At 47.0% G+C, this 21,218-nt stretch overlaps 1 protein-coding gene across 2 annotated transcripts in view; it reads left to right on the top strand.

Moving 5' to 3' along the window:
* Positions 1-21,218, top strand: part of MMP17 (matrix metallopeptidase 17) — a 180,868-nt gene that overhangs the window by 113,361 nt on the left and 46,289 nt on the right. For both annotated transcript variants that reach the window (XM_075898412.2, XM_075898411.2), the window contains exons 2-3: positions 12,311-12,443; positions 17,084-17,210. In XM_075898412.2, the coding sequence (XP_075754527.1) occupies positions 12,311-12,443; positions 17,084-17,210 (260 nt within the window). The remainder of the gene's footprint in view (positions 1-12,310; positions 12,444-17,083; positions 17,211-21,218) is intronic.

Below are 21,218 nucleotides of genomic sequence, written 5' to 3'. Positions count from 1 at the left end.
GGAATTAAGATAAGAGTTCTGCCTTAATTCCACCTTAATTAAAGGGCCACTTTCAAACGTATTTGTTATATCAGTTACAACCAGCCTCTCTCACCCCTGCTCCTCGTGGTTTATAGTGTAGCCGTTCAGCTTTTTCCCAATTAAATTTGTGTTTTCCAGTCTTGCATAAGCACATTAAGCTTGCTCCTGGATACTGTAAAAGCCGTGTGAGGCTGAACTGAGCCACGTGAGGGTGATTGCCACTGTGGCCGTGACAACTGGTTGGTTGGCTGACATCAATCAGACAACAGAATGGGATTGTTGATGTAAGCAGGGTCAGGATAAGCTCTACCCTGACATCTGGTGGTGAATTGTAGCGAGTGGTGCAAAACGACTTCAGGGGCTGATCTCATTTGCATAGGCACACCCACCCTGCCTTGTATGTGCTCACAGCAGCCCAAAGGGTCATTTTGGCCACTATGGGATCCCCAGTCTCTCTGGGTATGTCTACACTACAGCGCTAATTCGAACTAACTTAGTTCGAATTAGTTAATTCGAACTAAGCTAATTCAAACTAATGGATCGAGACTAAAAAACTAGTTCGAATTAGCGTTTTGCTAATTCGAACTAGCATGTCCACATTAAGTGGACCCTGAACTGAGGTTAAGGATGGCCGGAAGCAGTGCTGGCAGGGCATCAGATGAGGACTTAGAGCGTGGAGCTGCTGCCTCAGGCTAGCCGAGGGCTGTGCTTAAAGGGACCCGACCCCCACCCTGGACAGAGTTCTCAGGGGTGCCCCGCTTGCAAAGCAGTCCTGGCTTGGAGTGCCCTGAGCGCCCACACTGGGCACATCACAGCACTCGGCCATCAGACCGGCTGCACTGGCCGCAGGCTGCCATCTGGGGAGAGGGGACAGTTGGGGTGCTGCAGGAGAGCTTCCACCCCCAGAAGCCCGCAGAACCAGCCCAGTCCTCCCATTCCTCCCTCACCTCCTTCCACTTAGCCTTCCCTAGCCCCCCTTCCTGATGTACAAAATAAAGAAAACATGTGTTCAAAAATAGAGACTCTCTTTATTGAACAAAACTCGGAGACTGGGAAAAGGAGGTGGGAGAGGGGAAGAGAGAGAGTGGGAGAGGGGCGGGCAACTAAAATGATCAGGGGTTTGGAAGAGGTCCCATATGAAGAGAGGCTAAAGAGACTGGGACTTTTCAGTTTAGAAAAGAGGAGACTGAGGGGGGATAGGATAGAGGTCTATAAAAACATGAGTGGGGTGGAGAGGGTGCATACAGAAAAGTTCTTCATTAGTTCCCTTAATAGAAGGACTAGAGGACACCAAAGGAAAGGAATGGGTAGCAGGCTTCAAACTAGTAACAGAAAGTTGTTCTTCACAAAGCAAAGAGTTAGCCTGTGGAACTCCATTCTGCAGGAGGCTGTGAAGGCTAGAACTAGAACAGAGTTTAAAGAGAAGTGAGATAAAGTCATGGAGGTTGGGTCCATGGAGTGGTATTAGCCAGATGGTAGGAGTGGTGTCCCTGCACAAAGATTGTAGAAGGCTGGAGAGGGATGGCACGAGACAAATGGCTTGGTCACTGTCTTCGGTCCATCCCCTCCAGGGTCCCTAAGTTTGGCCGCTGTCGGCAGACAGGCTACTGGGCTAGATGGACCTTTGGTCTGACCCAGTACGGCCATTATAAGCTCAGGGTCGGGGGTCTCAGTGGACCCCCTTGATTTTCATGCACACCTGCTCCTGGGTGGCCAGGCTGGCAGCTCTCTTGCCCTAGATGGCCACTTTCCTGTGCCTAGTGCGGAGGTCATGGACGAGGTCCACGATGTCCGCACTAGACCAGGCGGGTGCCCGCCTCTTGCGGTCCTGGGCAAGCTCCCGGGAAGAGGGGGAGGGCTGGGGGGCATCGGGTGGCTGGCTCGAGCCGTGCCAGGTGCAGGGTCTGCTGGCTGGGTGCTGGCAGGCTTGCACCTGGCACGGGCACCGTAGCCAGCCCGTGCCCCTTTAAGAGGTCCGGGGCCTGGAGGGGGGCAGAAGAGTTTCCCTGGTGTTGGCCAGAGTGGCCACCAGGGAAAGCTGGGGAGGGCTAGCCTCCCACTAGTTCGAATTAAGGGGCTACACACCCCTTAATTCAAACTAGTACGTTCGAACTAGGTTAAGTCTTCGTAGAATGAAGTTCAAACTAGCAGAGCGCTAGTGTAGCGCCTATCAAAGTTAATTGGAACTAACGTCCATTAGTTCAAATTAACTTTGTAGTGCAGACATACCCTCAATTATTGAGGTGGGGGGGATAAAGTGTTGTTACCCTGATTATGCGAATCAAGGACAATGGAATGGTGGAACTGTTTATGACTGAGGGATTCGCCATAAACTAAGAAGCACTCGCTAGACAAGGGGCATGGGTTCCAAACCCAGTCAAGTTGTGAGAAGCTGGGAACAGGTCTTTGTACCTGGTGGTGGGGCCCTGTTTGAGGGCCTAAACAACACTGATTGCACCCCCTCCTCTCTCCACTGTGGAATATCAGAGCTAATTTGGATTCCATTAGGAGTCTAGTTGCGAGCTGCTGAGCTGACTTTACTGTGGGCCAGTGGAGCACTAACACTGAGGATCCTCTGTTATGAGCTGAACTTGTTGAAGAGCTGAAATCACTAGTGCTGTGGGGAGCCTGATGCTGTACTGCTGAGCTACTAGCAGAGCAGCTTGTGGGGACAACCAGCAAGCGCAGGTGGCCAGCAGAGCAGTTTGCAGGGACAACTGGCAAGCGCGGGCGGACAGCAGAGCGGTTTGTGGGGACGACCGGTGGGCACAGGTGGCCAGCAGAGCAGCTGGTGGAGATGACCTGCGAGCAGCTGGTAGGAGTGGCAGCAGCAGCCAGTGGAGCAGCTGCAAGAGCAGCCAGCTGGCAGCCAGGGGCGTGGACTGAGACGGCTGGTGGAGCAGGGCAGTTTGTGGGATGGCTCAGGCGGCTCACGGGACAGCAGGTGAGTGTGGTGGAGTGACTTGTGTTGACGGCGGCAGCAGAACCCTATGGAGAGGCGGAGCCATCAACGGACCACATAAGGCGTATCAACCCCCGCCCTCCTCCAGGTTGGGATGGTAAAACCCTGCCAGGTGAACTTTTGAACTCTGGGGCGGCACTGACCCGGGGCAGAGACTCTTGGGGTGTTGGGCTTTTGGGGACTTTGGGTGATTCACGGCTTGGGAGGGTGGGTCTTTGCTCATGTTTGGTCTATGAATCCGAGCTGTGGTGGTTACCCAATTTAATGCTGATGTCGGTTACCTCATGTTATTAAAGGTTTGCTGCTATACTGAGGCTCTGTGCTTGCAAGAGGGGAAGAATTGTCTCTTTGAGGAGTCCCGGGGTGTATGTAAGATTTCCCAGGTCACTGGGTGGGGGCTCGAGCCGGTGTTGTATTACCTTGTTGGGAGGAGACCCCTAGATACTGAACCCGGCCCTTGCTGCTATTAACTCGGCCTGGCAGAAGGGTTACACTTAGATTGCAGCTCTGAAGATTTTACAGATGTCTCTCTGTATGTGTACATACAGCATCTAGCACAACAGGATTCCAGTTTTAAGACATGCCTCTGTGGCAATTGCAGGGGTGATTGCTACTCCTGAAGGAGCACCTTTGCTGGCTTTCACCTAGCTAGAGACTAGCAGCAGTGAAGTGATGGTAGCATTGCTTCCAACACAGGCTGCCACAAGGTGGCCTAGGACAGTAGTCTTCAAACTATTTTTCTCACAACCCTGTTGAGGAAAACTGTTAATGCTCATGACCTATCATAGTTTTATCTTTTGACTAGCATGTGAGCTCTGCGAGGAGGGGAGGAATGAGATATCTGGGATGCAGGAGGAGGCTCTGAGATGGGGAAGACTCCTGCTGGGGCAGGAGGTTTACCTTCAGTGGCTCCTGGTAAGCTGTGCAGCAGGGGTACTAAGGCAGGCTCCCTGCCTCTCCTGGCACTGCAGACTATGCTGTGGCCTACAAGTAGCCACCAGCAGTCTGGCTCCTAGGTGAAGGCATACAAGCAGCTCTGCACACTGTTTGTGTCTACATTAGCATAATTTTGCACAAAAGCACACTTTTGCACAAAAACATGCTGCCTGTCTACACAGGCAGGGAGTTCTTGTGCAAAAACACTGACGTTCTAATGAGTGAAATCAGTGCTTCTTGCACAAGAACTATGATGCTCCCACTCAGGAATAAGCACTCTTGTGCAACTGTTCTTGTGCAAGAGGCCAGTGTAGACAGGCAACATGAATTTCTTGCGCAAGAAAGCCCGATGGCTAAAATGGCCATCGGAGCTTTCTTGTGCAAGACAGCAGCTACACTGGCACAGATGCTTTTGCACAAAAGCACATATTTTGCGCAAAAGCACATGCCAGTGTAGATGCTCTCTTGCGCAAATACTTTAACGCAAAAACTCTTGCATTAAAAGTATTTGCACAAAATCTTGCCAGTGTAAATGTAGCCACTGTTCTCACCTGCAAGTACAGATAGGGTTGCCAGATGGTTTAACCAAAAATACCAACCTCCCCCCCCCAAAAAAAACCACTGTTGAAGGGAAAAAAGGGGGAGATCAAAGTTGTTGGGGGGTGGGAAAAGGGACCCTGGCAATTATTAAGCAAAAAATTAATAAACAAAAAAAAAGCAAGGCCCCTTTAAGGCCTTTGGGGCTTTTTTGCCAGTGGCCATCTTGTTTTCTTCCTCTGTGCCAGAAGATAGCTTCCCTGCAGAACCAGGCAAATGGAGGGAAGGGGATGGGGGTTCCAGGAGGAGCCCAGGGCTGGGGGAGGACGGGCTGTGGGCTGGGCCTGGTTGCTGAGTGTCATAGGGTTGCCAGTTGTCTGGTATTTTCACCTCCTGGTAGGGGAAAAAAATCAGAAAATACTGGACATTTTAGGTGCCTGGTATTTTCTGATTTTTTTTTCCAGACAAGCGGTGAAAATACTGGACTGTATGGGTCAATACCAGACACCTGGCACTCCTAAGTACAGACCCCTCCCTAACTTCCATTGGCTGGGAATTGGCCAATGGGAGTATGGAGCCAGTGCTCGAGGTGGGGGAAGCACACAGAGCCCTGTGGTCATCCTCTACCTAGGACCCAGGCCTGCTGCTGACTGCTTCTGGGATTCACTATGGTGCTAGGACAGGCAGGAACCATGCCTCAATACCCTTGCTAGTCCCTATGTCACCATACAGCAAGGTGACCCAGTGCCTGACATTGTGCGACTCAGTGCTGGGTCACGACGCATAGTTTGAAAAGGGTCATCACTGATGGCTAGCCTAGGCTCACTGTGACCAGTACCCAAGCAAAAGCTAGCTTAATGCCTGTACCAGCTGCAATCCCTCTCCCTCCCATGCCCCGAACACCATGCCATACAGACAAACCCGTTGGGGGCTCTGAGCTCTAGTCTAAAACAGAAAGTTCTCTCTGATCGCCACCATTTCTTTTTCTACTTGTTAATAAATGGCCCTTTCTCTCTCCTGTCAGGAATCCCCTGTCTCAAGGATTTAAAATATTTTGATATTACACCTCTTTGCCTTAGACCCATCTTGTCTTTGACCATTCCCCTGCTGGGTGGAATGTGATTCACAGCTTCATCCTGGGGACGGGTAGGGAGCCAGTGAAAATGTTTCATTGCTAAACATAATGCTTTCACTTTGAAAGGATGCTTCCATGCCCGTTGTCTGCTCGGTGCTCAGCAGCTGGGAGGATCCTGTCCACAGCTGTGTTTATCAACCACAATACAAGGAAGGGTTCAGCTGAATGAAAATGTCTTTGGACAATATGCCACACAGACACTTTGTACTTTTCTTTTTCAAGTATGAAAACAATAGCAGAGTCTTTAAATCTTTCATCAGCAATGAAGCTGCATCATTTAGATTATTTTCTGTTCATTTCCTCACATGTCTTTCTGTCTGTCTTTGAAACTCAGGGAACCGAGCAAGGTGAGGGGATGAGTCTTGCTGGGCAGTGGCAGCGTTGAAAATTAATCATATGTGCTATTTATTGTGTGTATTATTGTGCCCAGGGCTGTTGTGCTAGGTGCTGCACTTACACACAGTAAGGGACTGTCTTTGTTCAGAAGAGTTTAGATTCTGACTAGATTCAGAACACTAAGGGAGAAAGAAGTTACATCTTCTGTTTGACACTGAAGATATGGAGGCATCCCCTAGCAAGGACATCTCAAGCATGAATCAATACTGTAGGATGCTGCACACAATACTCAATATAGAGCCAGTTGGCCCAGTAAGGTTAGTAGCATGGATTGTCCTTAGTCTAGATCAGTGGTCTCCAACCTTTTTACACCCAAGATCACTTTTTAAATCTCAGAACAGGCGAAGATCTACTGCCCCGCCCCTTCCTTGAAGCCCCACCCTCTCTATTCTCCTCCTGTCCATCACTTGCTATCCCCAGCCTTTACTTACACACTCTGATAAACAATTTATTTTTAAATTATGCGATACATAAAATTAAAATCACATGTTTATAGTTATGAAATATATGGTCTTATTTTTTATTCATGCTATTTAAATCTAAAATGAAGCGTTTATAATTATACATTTTGAGGAGACAGAGTTTTGCGGCTGGAGGCAGGGGAGAGAGAATAGGATGCTGGGAGGGCAGAGGACAGGGTTCTGCAGCAGGGGACAGGGTGCCAGTGGGGACAGGGTGCCAGTGGGGACAGAGTTCGGGAAGTGGGGATGGGAATAGGGACAGAATTCGGTAGCTGGGGTCAGGGGAGTGGGGACAGAGTTCTGTAGCTGGGGACAGGAGAGTGGGGACAGAGTTCGAGGAGTGGGGACAGGATTGGGGACAGAGTTCTGTAGCTGGGGACTGGGGAGTGGGGACAGAATTCGGGGAGTGGGGACAGGAATGGGGACAGAGTTCTGTAGCTGGGGTCAGGGGAGTGGGGACAGAATTCGGGGAGTGGGGACAGGAATGGGGACAGAGTTCTGTAGCTGGGGACAGGAGAGTGGGGACAGAGTTCGAGGAGTGGGGACAGGAATGGGGACAGAGTTCTGTAGCTGCGGTCAGGGGAGTGGGGACAGAGTTCTGTGGCTGGGGTCAGGGGAGTGGGGATAGCGTTCTGTGGCTGGGGAGTGGAGGTTGGGGAGCGGGGTGCCAGTGGAGGCGGAGAGTCCCCTGCATCTCCCTCCCAGGATTCTCCCCCCCCACAGGGAAACCAGTGTGTGCCTGCCCCGGGGCTGACCCCACACGGCGTGGGGAAGCCCCGCGAGCACCTGCCCTGGGGCCAACACCCCTCACCCCGTGTGGGGAAGACCCGTGCGTGCCTGCCCAGGGAGTCAACACACCCCCCCGGCGCAGGAAAGCCCCACGCGCACTTGTCCTGGTGCCAACCACTCCCCCCCTCCACACATAGATCTATGTGTAGAGCCAATGGACTCTGGTTGTCAGCAAGAGAGATTGAACCAGCAACCTAGAACTAGCCAAAACTAGTGCTTCTAATGCATGTGCTAAAAGCCACCTGGGCAGGTCTACACTACAACTAAAGTCAGCTTTAGGTACGCAATTTCAGAAACATAAATAACATAGCCAGAGTTGACATACTTTAAGTCCAGCTTTGGCACTGTCCTCATAGAGGGTATGTCTACACTACAGCACTAATTCGAACTAACTTAATTCGAATTAGTTAATTTGAACTAAGCTAATTCGAACTAGTGCATCTAGACCTAAAAACTAATTCGAACTAGCATGTCCACATTGAGTGGACCCTGAACCGAAGTTAAGGTTGGCCAGAAGCAGTGCCGGCAGGGCATCAGGTTAGGACTTAGAGTGAGGAGCTGCTATCTCAGGCTAGCCGAGGGCTGTTCTTAAAGGGACCCGACCTCCACCCCGGACAGACAGTTCTCAGGGGTTCCCTGCTCGCTTGTCTACCTCGATGAGGGACAGCAAAGCAGTCCTGGCTTTGAGTGCCCTGAGTACACTCACTTGGCACATCACAGCACTTGGCCATCAGCCCGGCTGCACTTGCCGCAGGCTGCCATCCGGGGGGTGTGTCAATCGAGGGGCTGCGGGAGAACTTCCACCCTGAGGAGCCCGCAGAGCCACCCCAGTCCTCCCCATCGGGGGCTGGTACCCCATTCCTCCCTCACCTCCTTCCAATTACCCTCCCTAGCCCCCCTTCCTGATGTACAAAATAAAGGACACGTGTGTTCAAAAATAGAAACTCTCTTTATTGAACAAAACTCGGGGAGACTGGGAAAAGGAGGTGGGAGAGGGGAAGAGAGAGGGTGAGAGAGGGGAGGAGGAAACCTGGGAGGAGGGAGCTGGAAGGGGGAAGCCAAAGGAAGAAGGAGGAGGGGAAGTATCAAACTATGGTATGCCATATCTTCAGTACTGTGTACAGATGTGATCTCCTCACCCCAGAAGAGATATTTTGGCTTTGGAAAAGATTCAGAAAAGGGCAACTAAAATGATCAGGGGTTTGGAAGAGGTCCCATATGAAGAGAGGCTAAAGATACTGGGACTTTTCAGCTTAGAAAAGAGGAGACTGAGGGGGGGTATGATAGAGGTCTATAAAATCGTGAGTGGTGAGGAGAGGGTGCATAAAGAAAAGTTCTTCATTAGTTCCCATAATAGAAGGACTAGAGGACACCAAATGAAATGAATAGGTAGCAGGCTTCAAACTAATAACAGAAAGTTCTTCTTCACAAAGCAAATAGTCAACCTGTGGAACTCCTTGCTGCAGGAGGCTGTGAAGGCTACAACTAGAACAGAGTTTAAAGAGAAGTTAGATCAAGTCATGGAGGTTGGGTCCATAGAGTGGTATTAGCCAGGGGGTAGAAATGGTGTCCCTGGCCACTGTTTGTGGAAGGCTGGAAATGGATGGCACAAGACAAATGGCTTGGTCATTGTCTCCAGGGTCCCTACTGTTGGCTGCTGTCGTCAGATAGGCTACTGGGCTAGATGGACCTTTGGTCTGACCCAGTACGGCCATTCTTATGTTTTTATGTTCTAAGCTCAGGGCTCAGGGTCAGGGGTCTCACTGGACCACCTTGATTTTCATGCAAATCTGCTCCTGGGTGGCCAGGCTGGCTGCTATCCTGCTCTAGACGGCCACTTTCCTGTACCTAGTGCAGAAGTTGTGGACGTTGGAGGCTTCCCCCTAAACCTCGATGAGGTCCACGATGTCTGCACTAGACCAGGTGGGCGCCTGCCTCTTGCGGCTCCGGGCAGACTCCTGGGAGCCGCCAGCCTAATCCCAGGAAGAGGCGGAGGGCTGGATGGCAGTGGGTGGCTGGTTCATGCCGTGCCAGGTGCAGGGTCTGCTGGCTGGGTGCTGGCAGGCTTGCACCTGGCATGGGCACTGTAGCCAGCCCGTGCCCCTTTAAGGAGTCCGGGGCTGGGAGGGGGGCAGACGAGTTTCCCTGGTGGTGCCCAGAGTGGCCACCAGGGCAAACTGGGAAGGGCTAGCCTCCAACTAGTTTGAATTAAGTGGCTACACAGCCCTTAATTTGAACTACTTAATTCGAACTAGGCGTTAGTCCTCGTAGAATGAGCTTTACCTAGTTCGAATTAAGTGCTCCGCTAGTTCGAATTAAGTTCGAACTAGCGATTTGTATGTGTAGCGCCTAGAGTGTAGACATACCCAGGGGGAGTTCAATGAGAGAAATGCTCCAGTCAATTTCCCTTATGCCTCATGATGGTGAGGAGTACCTTCACTGACGGGGGTACACCCAGTGTTTGATTTAGAAGGTCCATACTAGACTCAAACACTGGAAGATCGACTGTGTGTTGATCTTCCATCAAGTATAGATGTGCTCTCCTCCACTAAGGCTGTGGAGCAGACTTCACTCTCCCTTGTCCGTGCTCTCAGTGCCTCTGGGTTACATGAACATTGTGAGTAAACTTTGAATCAGTCATTAGTTCCCTCACTCTTGAGGAAAAGTAGCAATGAAGCATGGCTAGGTACGAGAAGCTCTCACTATTATCCTAAACCTTTTGAAGGGCAAAATGATGATTTTTTTGAAAAATAAGAAAGGACAGTTATTGCTAAAACTAAATCACTGAAGGTTTTTGTTGGACTGATCACCTTTTCCAGCTCTTTCACACATTTGCTACAAAATCATGTGCCTCTTCTTTGCCTTTTGTCTTCCCATTAATTGTCCAGGAGGGCTACAGGGAAGCTGGATTAATTAGGTCTGCAGTGTACCACAGGTTCTGCTACAGCTAGAGGATAAATTACCCTGTCTCCGTGGCTGTGGAGAAAACCAAATTAAACCTCACCATTCCTGGCAGTCAATGGACTGACATAGGGCACTGTGTCACAGACTATTTCTCAGGAGGAATCAGGAGCAATTTCTGTAGCTAATTGCTGTCACCAATGCTTTTCCTATGCAAAGGGACAAATAAAGCAGCAGGAGGAAACACTGCTGAGAGCATTCAGCCCAGATTTCAGGCTATATGATGGTATAAGACTTGAGTCTCTCTATGTGGTCTTTGGTAGCTAATGTATTCCTTGCACCTGGGTTACTGAATCTTGGAGCTATATTTAAACAACGTGAAAAAGCAGCACAAGCAATTTTCCGTATTGTGATAATGTGCTATCGCACTAAAATGAACCAGCCAGAAAAGAGGGTAAAGAGACAACTGACTAGCTAGAACAGTGGAGGGCAAGTTATGGCCTAAGGACCACAAGAGAACCATTGGGGTTCAGTGTGTGGTCCATGAGACATTTTATTTACCATTGCCCAGGCGCTGGGTTGCCAGATAGTTTGTTTGCAACTGATTTCACTGAAACATATAAAGACATATAAAGCAAAGACATGTGAAGTGAGGTGCGTGCTGATTGCACACAACATTGACTGTGACAGCTGTGTGCTCCCCTGTATCCAATCAAAGCACAGCTATGGTTTAATGGGCACATCCCACAAATTCTAGGTACGCAAACGCAGTTAACAAAAAACTACCCTATTCTGAGAGACCATCTTGATTATGTCAATCTTGAGATGAAATAGGGCCACTCGTGATCCACTCACTAGCCTAGATTGCCCTTTGCTGTGCTAGAGAGAGATGGAACTGAAGCCTTGTTCTTTGAAAGAAATGGCTAATGTTGCTCTCATAACAAGCTGAAGAAAATCTAATAGAGAGGTAGCCATGTTAGTCTGATCTTGCTAAAACAAAACGAAAAACTATGTAGCACTCTAAAGCCTCACAAAATGGTTGAATAGGTGATGAGCTTTATTAAACAAAGAAAATCTAAAAGAGAGTTCTATAAATGTGAGCTCATTTAACCCCAGTGCATCAATAGGGGCTTGGGAACTCTCTGTTCTTGAAGGGGGTTGGGAAACAGAACAGTCAAGCATCAGTGATAAGCAGATATTGACTCACACTATTAATCGTACCAAAATAAGTTAATGGTTTATTGGCCAAGGTAAAAGCCTAGATCAATATCAGTCCTTAGTGACTTGGTAGATCAATACATCTTTTGATACTGATAAAGAACACAGAAGACATGTATTCTCAGTAATATAAAGTTCTGCTCTGCTGCTCCTTCTGCATTGATTGGAAACAAGAATAGGAGTAAATGGAAGGCCTCCTTGGAGATGATCAAGCACTTGGCAAAAAGGTGGTGGTTAAGTTTCTTATGGGACACATTTTCTAGATCATAAAAAAGATATATGTGCTTGACTCTAAGTGCACCGACTGAGGTCCCTGGCAGTGAGGTGGCTAAACTTTGGGGGAAGGGGAACGTAAACCCATTCGCCTTTCCTCTTAAGTAAATAAATAATCTGGGCTGCCTTCTGAAAATCACGGTAAGCTCTAAATGGTTTTCTTCTCTGTTGAGCAGATATTGACTTTTTTGTGCAGCAAGAGCCAACATGGCTGCCACCCAGTTTTACAGTGCTCAGTCCATGTCCCTGTTATTACCAACAATTTTCATAGCAAGAATACAGGACAACTTTAAGCTCTTCATTATTCAGGTTCTTTTATCATCGGCAAATCTCCCAACAAACAGGTCTCTGCTAATAACCAATAGCGCAAAGGGAGTCTAAAAGATAGCTGCGTCACAGGCCTGTGTTTTATAACTCTGCTGTTGCCATGAGCAAAGATAGTTTGCAGCTGGATGGGAAAACTAAATGTCAGCGTTGGAATGTATGAAGGTCACTGGATTTCATTACTTAAGTAATGTATCCAGATCCATTCTGACACGTTCATTTGTCAACACAGACCACAAAGTTCAATGTTAACATGTAAACATGTAGATGGAAAAGGCATCTCCATGAAGAACAAATGGGACCTTCAGACCCTGTCATTCTATGTTCTATTATTTCCCTCTTCTGCTTGCTTTACAGGACTGGCTGACTAAATTTGGCTACCTGCCTCCTCCAGACCCAGTCACAGGACAACTGCAGACCCAGGAAGAGCTTGCAAAAGCCATCATGGCCATGCAAGAGTTTGGCGGCCTAGAAGCAACAGGAATATTAGGTCTGTCCAAAATAAGCACTTTCTTCTTCTGTTTCATTCTGATGATCAGCTCAAAGATATCTTATAATAGTACTGGAGACAGGGGATGAGTTGTGTTCTTCCATACCACTGATCTGCAAAAGGTTGACTGTGCTAGTCCCAGGAAAATCTAATATGTGTGCAACAGCAAACAGCCCAGTTTGCAGTTATGAGTAATTACATGGCTCAGGTGCTCTGCTGCCTTCTGTTTTCAACAACCTAACATGGGCAATTATTTTACTAGACCCACATGCCTTTGGGGCATTTATTGTGCTCAAAATATCCCTTAATGAATTTTTTAAAAGAGAGAAACTTATAGAACTGCTAGTTTGGATGGTTTTTTTAAATCATTGATTACATCATCCAACTGAGAAAAAAAATCATTTTTTTCAATTCATTTTTTTCATTGCCCAGATCTTTAGGTTGAAATGTTCTAGTATTATTATTTGGGATAATTATTTGGGAGTGGAAGGATTGTTTCTAAAAGACTGACTCACTGCTGTTCTTTTTGTCTCCCCCCTCCCCCCCGCTTATTATACTTGTTTACATCAAATTATTTTTTAAGACAACTAGCATTTTTGGTTTTTCTCTCTGCTAAGAAAGCCAGAGCTAGTGACAGGTGCTTAGCCATAGCAATTTGCAGCTGCAGAAAGCTGGATTTACAGCTAAACCACAAGGTTGAGGGGTCTGAGATTCTATTCCAGGTGACTGTGTGTGTGACTGGGAGCAATTGCTTACCCTCTTTGCACCTCAGTTTCTTTTTCTGAGACATTGCATTCATTAATGTTTGTGAAGTGAGAGTCTTGAAAGGAAGGAATTCTAGAACCATGAAATATTACTGTTGTTTAGATATGATGGCACTGAACATTCCTGTGTATCCTAGTGGTCTTCTACCTCTTCAAGAAAAGTAGTTGCTCTAGTTAAAAACATAGCAAGACATAATTATTTGCTTGCTTTATTGATTTCCACCCAAAGCAGTTCAAAATCTCACCATAAGGCTCACCAAATATAGCCATCATGCAGTCTTCTCCCCGAATTCCAAGGTAGGAATCTGATTCAGGTCCTTTTGAAGTCAGTGAAGGGATCCAACTCCCTTTGAGTTCAGTGGGAGCTGGATCAAACCCCAGAAGTGCAAGTCTGTTCCTGGCCTGTTTGCCTCATGCACTGCTGTGGAGTTGCCCAACTGTTGCAAGTCTATGTTGCCCAACCGCCACTCTTGCAGTGTTGCATCTGAGTCAAGTGCCTTCCTGTCCAAACCATTTAACCATCCCTAAGAGGAATCAGCAGTGAGTGAGCATCAGCATCAATTCTGATTTTTCTCTGAATCCATTTGCTTGGACCTAAGTATCATCATAACCCTCCTAAAGTCTCTTTCTCTCTCCATAGTAGTATAGGGTGGACCGCTCTAATCTGGGACTCTCTGGTAGGGCAATCTTCAAGGTCTGATAGGAACACGGAGGTTCCCAGACCTGAGAGCCCTAGGAGTAAGGCGACAAGAGGACTGGCTGGGAGCACATCCAGGCCAGTGGCAGGAGATCCACAGGCTGGTGGCAGGGGTACTGGCAGCAGCAGGGGATCCCAGTGGCCAGGGGGAAGCTCAGAAGTTGACAGCAAAGGAGTGACCATTGACCTCCCCTTGTCTGATAAACTTCCTGGTTTGGGACAAGTCAGGTCCTGAGGATGCCGGACTGGAAAGGACCAAACTGTAGTTATTTTCTTGTCACCCTCAGTTCTTTGGTCCTTGAACCCTGCATAGCATTTCATATAGTAGCAATCTACTGTGGGGAGGTCAGTTTGCTTTCACTGCCATTTATTTGGAAGAGAGTTAGCAAAAACTTGCCAGTTAGCAGGCTCTCCTTTGCCAAGTTCAGACTGTGCTTTGGCAGCTCTCAGGAAGTCCTTCTCTGAGCAGCTGCTTCACATGTCATTTAAACAGCTCTCTGTCCAGTTTTCTTATCAGCTCACCAATGAGACTCTTGCTTTCAGTTTTTAATTAAATACATGTAATTATCTTTCTTTCACATCTCATCGGAAGCACCAAGTAGCCCAAGAACAGGGGTTTTTTGGTTTGCATTTGGGTATGTTGTGAAATTATGAGCATAAGTTAAAGTGGACTTTACAGTCTTTTTCCTTGTTGGAGGAGCCATGTTTTGGGATTTTGTTTTAAAGAAAAATATTTAATTTCCCTTTTTTAAAAGAATAAAAGCATAAGGCCAGATCTATAAATTGGTGCATCAAGAGAGTTCTGTTGGTTGTGGAACTGGCCCTTTAAAATTGTATTCCACTCCCAATAAAAAATGTATCAAAAAGAATATTAGCATTTTGTTTCCAGTATAACCAGACTATGTACACAAATATTATATTGCTTTTCCAGAGGATGTTGAGAAATCCAGAGACTGTGGCCACATCTATACTTACCTGTGGATCTAAGCTCCAGAGACTGAACTCTTGGGGTTCGTCTAGACTGGCAAGATTTTGCACAAAAGCAGCCGCTTTTGCTCAAAATCTTGCCGCCTGTCTACACTGGTCACGAGTATTTACGCAAGAACACTGACTTTGTACTGTACAAAATCAGTGGTTCTTGCGCAAATACTTTGACGCTTCCGCTCAGGGATAAGCCCTCATGTGCAAGTATTCTTGTGCAAGAGGGCCAGTGTAGACAGGCAAGTTAATTTCTTGAGCAAGAAAGCCCAATGGCTAAAATGGCCATCGGAGCTTTTTTGCACAAGCGAGCGTCAACACTGGTACGGATGCTTTTGCACAAAAGATGTCTTTTGCGCAAAAGCATCCGTGCCAGTGTAGACGCTCTCTTGCTCAAATACTTTTAATGGAAAAACTTTTCCATTAAAAGTATTTACATGAAATCGTGCCAGTCTAGACGCAGCCTTGGTGTTTGATTTAGCAGATGTAGCAAGGACCCACTAAATCAAACGCTGAGGGCACCCCATCAGCTCCAGTACTTGTACTCGTCATGAGGACTGAGGGAAGTCCATAGGAGTGTTTCTACCATCAGCCTGCTTCCATAGAGATGACACCAACGTTTGAATCAAAGTATGTCATAGAGATGTGAATGAGTAGTCGACTAGTTGATTAACCAATAAGCCTAGGTTTATCGGTTTATCTAATGGACTACTCGCATTCCCTGTATTAGAGTCAGCAGGCGTGGAGGGGAGCAGAAGTCAATACTTGGGGGAGCCGGCTTAAAAGCCAGAGGCAGCAGTGTGGGGAGTGGCAGGGGAGGCTGCCATAAAGCAACCCCTGTTGGTGGGGGTGGTCCCAACCTCCTTGTTGGCAGGTGGTGGTCCCTGGGAGCAGCCCCTGTATGTAGGGGGTCCCAGCCCCCCTGTGGATGGGGACTCCTGCCGGAGCAGCCTCTGTCTGTGGCCAGTACGGGCACCACTGTGGACAGAGTCTTCTTCAGGGCAGGCTCCCCTGTCTCCCTGCAGCCTCTGTCCATGGGTGCTCGGACCCATGTGGATAGCAGCTGATTCCATCCTGCTCTGCTGTCTCTGATTTTTAAACTGGCTCTCCTCATGGACCAGCTCCCATCTGGCGTGACAGCAGGGACCACAAGGTTCTTGTCAGTTTCCTATTTCCCAACTTTTTAAAATAGTATATAGCCAGTGTTACATCTAGGCCTGACCCATGAATGCAAAGAGCCCCCTTCCCTTTCCCAATCCTTTTTACCTTGCTAACAACTTGGCTCCCCCATAGGTGATTCTTGGGAAAGATAGATCCGCCCTGCAACAGTGTTGTTAGTCCAGTTGTGTAATTTTGGAAAATGAGACTTTTTATTTTGGGAACATTGTTAAAGATTAGTTATCCTGTCTAAGGTAGGATGTTTGTTTGGTTTTTGGTAATAACCAGTAGTATTATAGCAACGCAATCTGTTTCATGATCAATAGCAATCAGTGTTGGTACACAGAACTATTCCAGCATGTATGTGTGTGTCTGGGTGTAGGCAGGACATGGCCTCAGCTGCATAGCTATTCCTAATCTAAACTAGGAACAACCTTGTTAATATCAGCAGTCCCCCTATGAGACCCATCCTCTCACCTCTGCTGCTGTGCTGCAAATGGCACTGGACCAATTGGTTGTGGGGTAGAAAATGGTACTTAGTGTTTTGTAGAAGATCTGAAAGCCAAGTCATCAGTGCTATGTTTCCTATGTAGTTCCTTTGGGCAAGAGAGGTATTTCACACTCCCTAACCCAGGCATTCCCAATAGTGTTAAAAGTTACAGTCCAGTCTTGATGGAGCAATATCATTGTAAAAGCCAATAGCTCTATCGACTGCTCTGTGATGAGCAAAGAGTGAATGCCAGCAGCCGAAGAAGGAAAAACATTACATTCTAAGGCAGAGAAAGCTTGTAATGGCTGCAGTATGTTTTAAGGGGACCATTATCACTGCTGCGTTGCTACCATGTGCGTGCTAAGCCCACCACATTGCTCAAAGCCAAGGCCTCTGTCATGCTCATTCCCTCCCTCCCAGTCCTCCCACAATGTCTTAAGGAAAGGAAATTCATATTTGTAACACCCAATTTCACCTTCTGAAAGTGGAGATGTTAAACCAGCTTCCATCACAGTATTTCAAGCCTTTTTTGTTCTTCTTCTTTTAAATCTAGATGAAGCGACCCTGGAATTAATGAAGACACCTCGTTGTTCTCTACCTGATCTTGCTGAGTCAGAAACCAGGAAGAAGCGGTATGCTCAGGCTATGACAAAGTGGAATAAAAGGAACTTATCTTGGAGGTAGGCATTCATCTTTCACTCCTCTGGCATCACAGTGAGGAATCAATCATAGACAGAGCTGAGTTAAATAGGAGTTGCAATGAAGTTGAACTTGACTGTGTTAAAATCTGCTCTTTCACATTCCTGGATCCCATCATCCAGGTTTTTAAACTGTTCTTCATAACTGCCCCAGCTATAGTCTCGATTCCTAGCAAACATGAAAAGCAATGTGGACTCAACCCTATATCTGGTAGATCTGACCCAAAGACACAGCTGGGTTTCTTTATAGAAATTGCAGCTCTTAGTACTTCTTTGTCTTGAATGCTTTGGGTTCCCAGCTTCCCTTTGCAAGACTCCAGCAGGTTCTAACCAGCATAGATTCTCCTCCTGGTCAAGAGAGAATGATTTATGAGCCCTTTTTTGGACCCATGGACAATCTTTCCCTCCATCCCTTTTTCTCAGTTTCTTAAAGACCACACCCACTCATTGTGGCATTCTGTGTCTCTGAGAAGGTTGAGGAGCCTGTTACCACCTTTGTTAATGGAGTCTTTTAGCTGTATTTAGATCCAGAGGTCCCATGTTTGAGTGTGCTATTGATAGTCCACCAAGAAGGCATGAGATACATGTATGGGGTGTTCTTTCCCTCTTGTAGAGATTGGAAACCTTTTGGGAGCCATTTGGGACCCATAATGATTTTCTTCTCTTTCTTCTCCCACTCACTTCCTCTTCTCTCCATCCCCCAAGGAGCATGTATCATGCTGACTGTTCTTCAAACCATAGCCAAAGAAAGCTGGATGCTGCTTCCCTTGCTCATTAACTCGTCAATAAGAAGTTGCTGCAGATTAAGCGAGCTGATCCTGCCATCACAGAAACTCGAGCTTGCAGCTTGTAGAGAACACTCTGTTAATTAGGTCCAAGATGAAAGGCACTAGGCCAGACTTAAACACTGAGCCAACACATAGTACAGGTTGAACCTCTCTACTCCAGCACCCCTGGGAACTCTCTATGGGCACAGCTAATGTTGCTTGAGGAGGTGATATTGCTATGCCAAGCATATGCTGTCAGCATATGCTGCTTTTGCATTAACGCTGGGCTTTGTTCAGCGCTGCCGCTTTTAAGTACACCCCTGTTCTCCGTCCCCCTTGCTGTCTGTATTGCTTACGGATAGTTGATTAGTTGACTAATCCTTAATACCCTAATGAAGACATGCTAATTCAAATGGAGATGCCGATAGTCCTGCTTCCACAAGGAGTAAGGGAAGTCGAAGGGAGAGTGTTCTCCCTTCGACTTCCTGCAGTGAGGACAGCACCAAAAGTTGAGTTAAGCTATCTCAACTTTGGCTATGCAATTAATGTAGCTGAAGTCACATATTTTAATTTGACCTTGTCCCATAGTGTAGACATACCTTTAGTGATCAAGTAAAGGCCAGAAGAATGATCTCTTCTGCTTATACTGTGGGAGCACTGAATTATTTGAGAGCTATCTGCTTAAGAGGCAACTTTATTCCCTAAAGGTTAAGGTGAGTGATTGGGACTTGCTTGATGTCAGTTCCAGAAGGGAAATTCTCTTTGGAATGAATCTGACATTCTGCTATACTCTCAGGCCAGACCCTCATTTTGGTGTGAATTATGGCTTTACATCAGAGGCTCTCATTCTGTTTGTTTGGCAACCTTCATGGCATTTCCCTAGACATCCTGGTATAATGAGTCACTAGTCCCAGGCCACAGTGGGAAATGTAAACTGGTAATGAGGTTTTGTGATATGTCCATAAAAGAGGTCATAAGAAGGTCATTAGGGTTCTGTTATGAAATGGTCTAACATTTGTGATATAATCTCCCCCAATCTCCTGAAAAACTGGGTTAGATTCATTTTCTTCTTTCTCTGCTGTCTAGGTTTCTGGCTTATGTTCAGCGGGCTTGTGTTTTACTATTTGGGGGTTACCTATACAAGTGAGAGGCTCTGGCCATGCAGAAATGATTATATGGTATTTATGTCCAACATGCAAGATTAAAGAAGCCTTTCAAAACTGGCATTACATTTACCAGTGCTCACGCCTCTAAAGAAATGGTGAGGCAGGATAAACAGGCCAGTACAACTGTGTGAGGCTATCCCATGGAGGGCCCGCTGGGTGGTGATGGAAAAGCAAAGACATCGAATCTTGTTTCCACATTTTAAATTTGAAAGGGATGCCAGTAAATCTCATCTCCATGTGATTCCCCGCCCCCCCCCCCCCCCGCCTCCGGTCCCTCACAAGCTGCCTCTGTGCAGACAAACCCAAACAGCTAGAGAACTCGGAATAATGGGATACATGCTGCAAACAATTGTAGGTCCATACATATGCATCATTCCAAGATATAGCCAACGTGGTAAATTTCCAGCACAAGAAGACACATAACTCACCTTATTCTTATCAAGCTTTTGACTAAAATATAGACTCTTCACATAGACTCTCAAAAATGTAATAGGATCAAGCTAGGAGTGAAATAAGTTTGGGATTTATTTCAGATTTTTTTTTTCTGTTGAAATGACTTTAAAAACTGCATTAACTGGAGCTCTACTCCCCACAGGATAGTTTGTGTCTTGGATCAGACAGGAGCTACTGAAATTCACGGTCTTCCTTCAGATTCCTGGGAATTGTCCTTTGGGGTAACAGTGCTCTCTGCTGGTTCTAGCAAAAGTTAATTCAAATGTCACTATGGCACAAGAGAGGAGATAATAATGGTTGGTCCTAACTGATAGAAATTAGAGAAAGGAACAGCCTGTGATGTCATCCACTGCCAGTTTCCTGAAGGATAGCCCCACATACCTCTTGATTTGCAGCCTAAATGTTCCTTGGCTTAATATAATTTTATTATTTTCAGTTATATCTTACTGAAGGACAACTTACAGGAAGTGTCCATAACTCCTTTCGCGAAAGTGTTACATTTCTGTTGCATTTGTACCACTGCACAGTGAGTTAGTGAGTAGTGTTGAAAGGTTTTGTATTAACTTATAGAGGCAATATGAACCCAAAGATTTAAAGGTCACATGACTCTGTGATTATCTAGCATTAAACAATCTTACTTAGTACTACGGCAAACATCCTAAGAAATTTGTGCTAAAACTTGGAGATTTATGGTTAGGATATGTAACCCCCAAGGAGATTACTTAGAATCCTGGGGCTTTGTCTGCTGGCAGCTCAGGGAGAGGCACTCTGAGTTTGCCTTGGCTCCCCCTCCCTACCAGGGTCAGAGTCTGCCCGGCAACCCATAGGGAGTAAGGTGCCCCTCCCAGGGAGTTCAGGAGGGGGAAGGAGAGACCATTGTTGAAGGGAGTCTGGAGCCAGCCAGGGCAAGGGGAGGGCTGGCTGTGTGGGAGCTAGTAAGCCCCAGGCCTGCATGCAGGGTTCCCCCTGAGAACTAGCCTCTAGGGACCTGAAGGCAGGATCCCTCAGCTGGGTTTTATTTCTCCACTGTTGATTCCCAGTTTGTGGAGTTTGCTGGGAGGCTTCCCCAGCCAGGCTGAGTTGGCTCTCCCGCTCGCTGGGTGAGACCAGTCACTGCATGGTCAGCGCTGCTCTATCTACAGGTCCTCACAGGCTTTCTGCCACACTCCCTATGGGTTGCCGGGTGGACCCTGACCCTGGTAGGGAGGAAGAGCCAAGGCAAACTCAGAGTACCTCTCCCTGAGCTGCCAGCAGACAAAGCCCTGGGGATCTAAGTAATCTCTTTGGGGGTTACAGATACAAGAAAGAAAAGGAGCTAAAACAAGTTATAAGCCCTTTAAAATTGAAATGGGATGTTTATATGAAATAAACTCAACCAAAAATATATCAAAGTTATTTTTAAAAGAGAGGAAACCAGTTAGTCTATTTCACAACTTTCTTGTGGGAAGGAAAGAGTTAGTTTTATTGCTTAGCTTTGTGAGGTATAGGATGGTGTCATGATGACCCATAGTTCTCAGACACAGCCCTACTCCAACCATCCATGGAACAAGCTCCTGAGACTAGCATACCTCTGACACATGGAACCCAACCCTGACATAATGCTC

This window comes from Pelodiscus sinensis, chromosome Z (genome assembly GCF_052426305.1).
Source record: "Pelodiscus sinensis isolate ZL-2025 chromosome Z, ASM5242630v1, whole genome shotgun sequence".
Taxonomy (NCBI): Eukaryota; Metazoa; Chordata; order Testudines; family Trionychidae; genus Pelodiscus; species Pelodiscus sinensis.
This window is presented reverse-complemented; position numbering and strand designations above follow the sequence as displayed.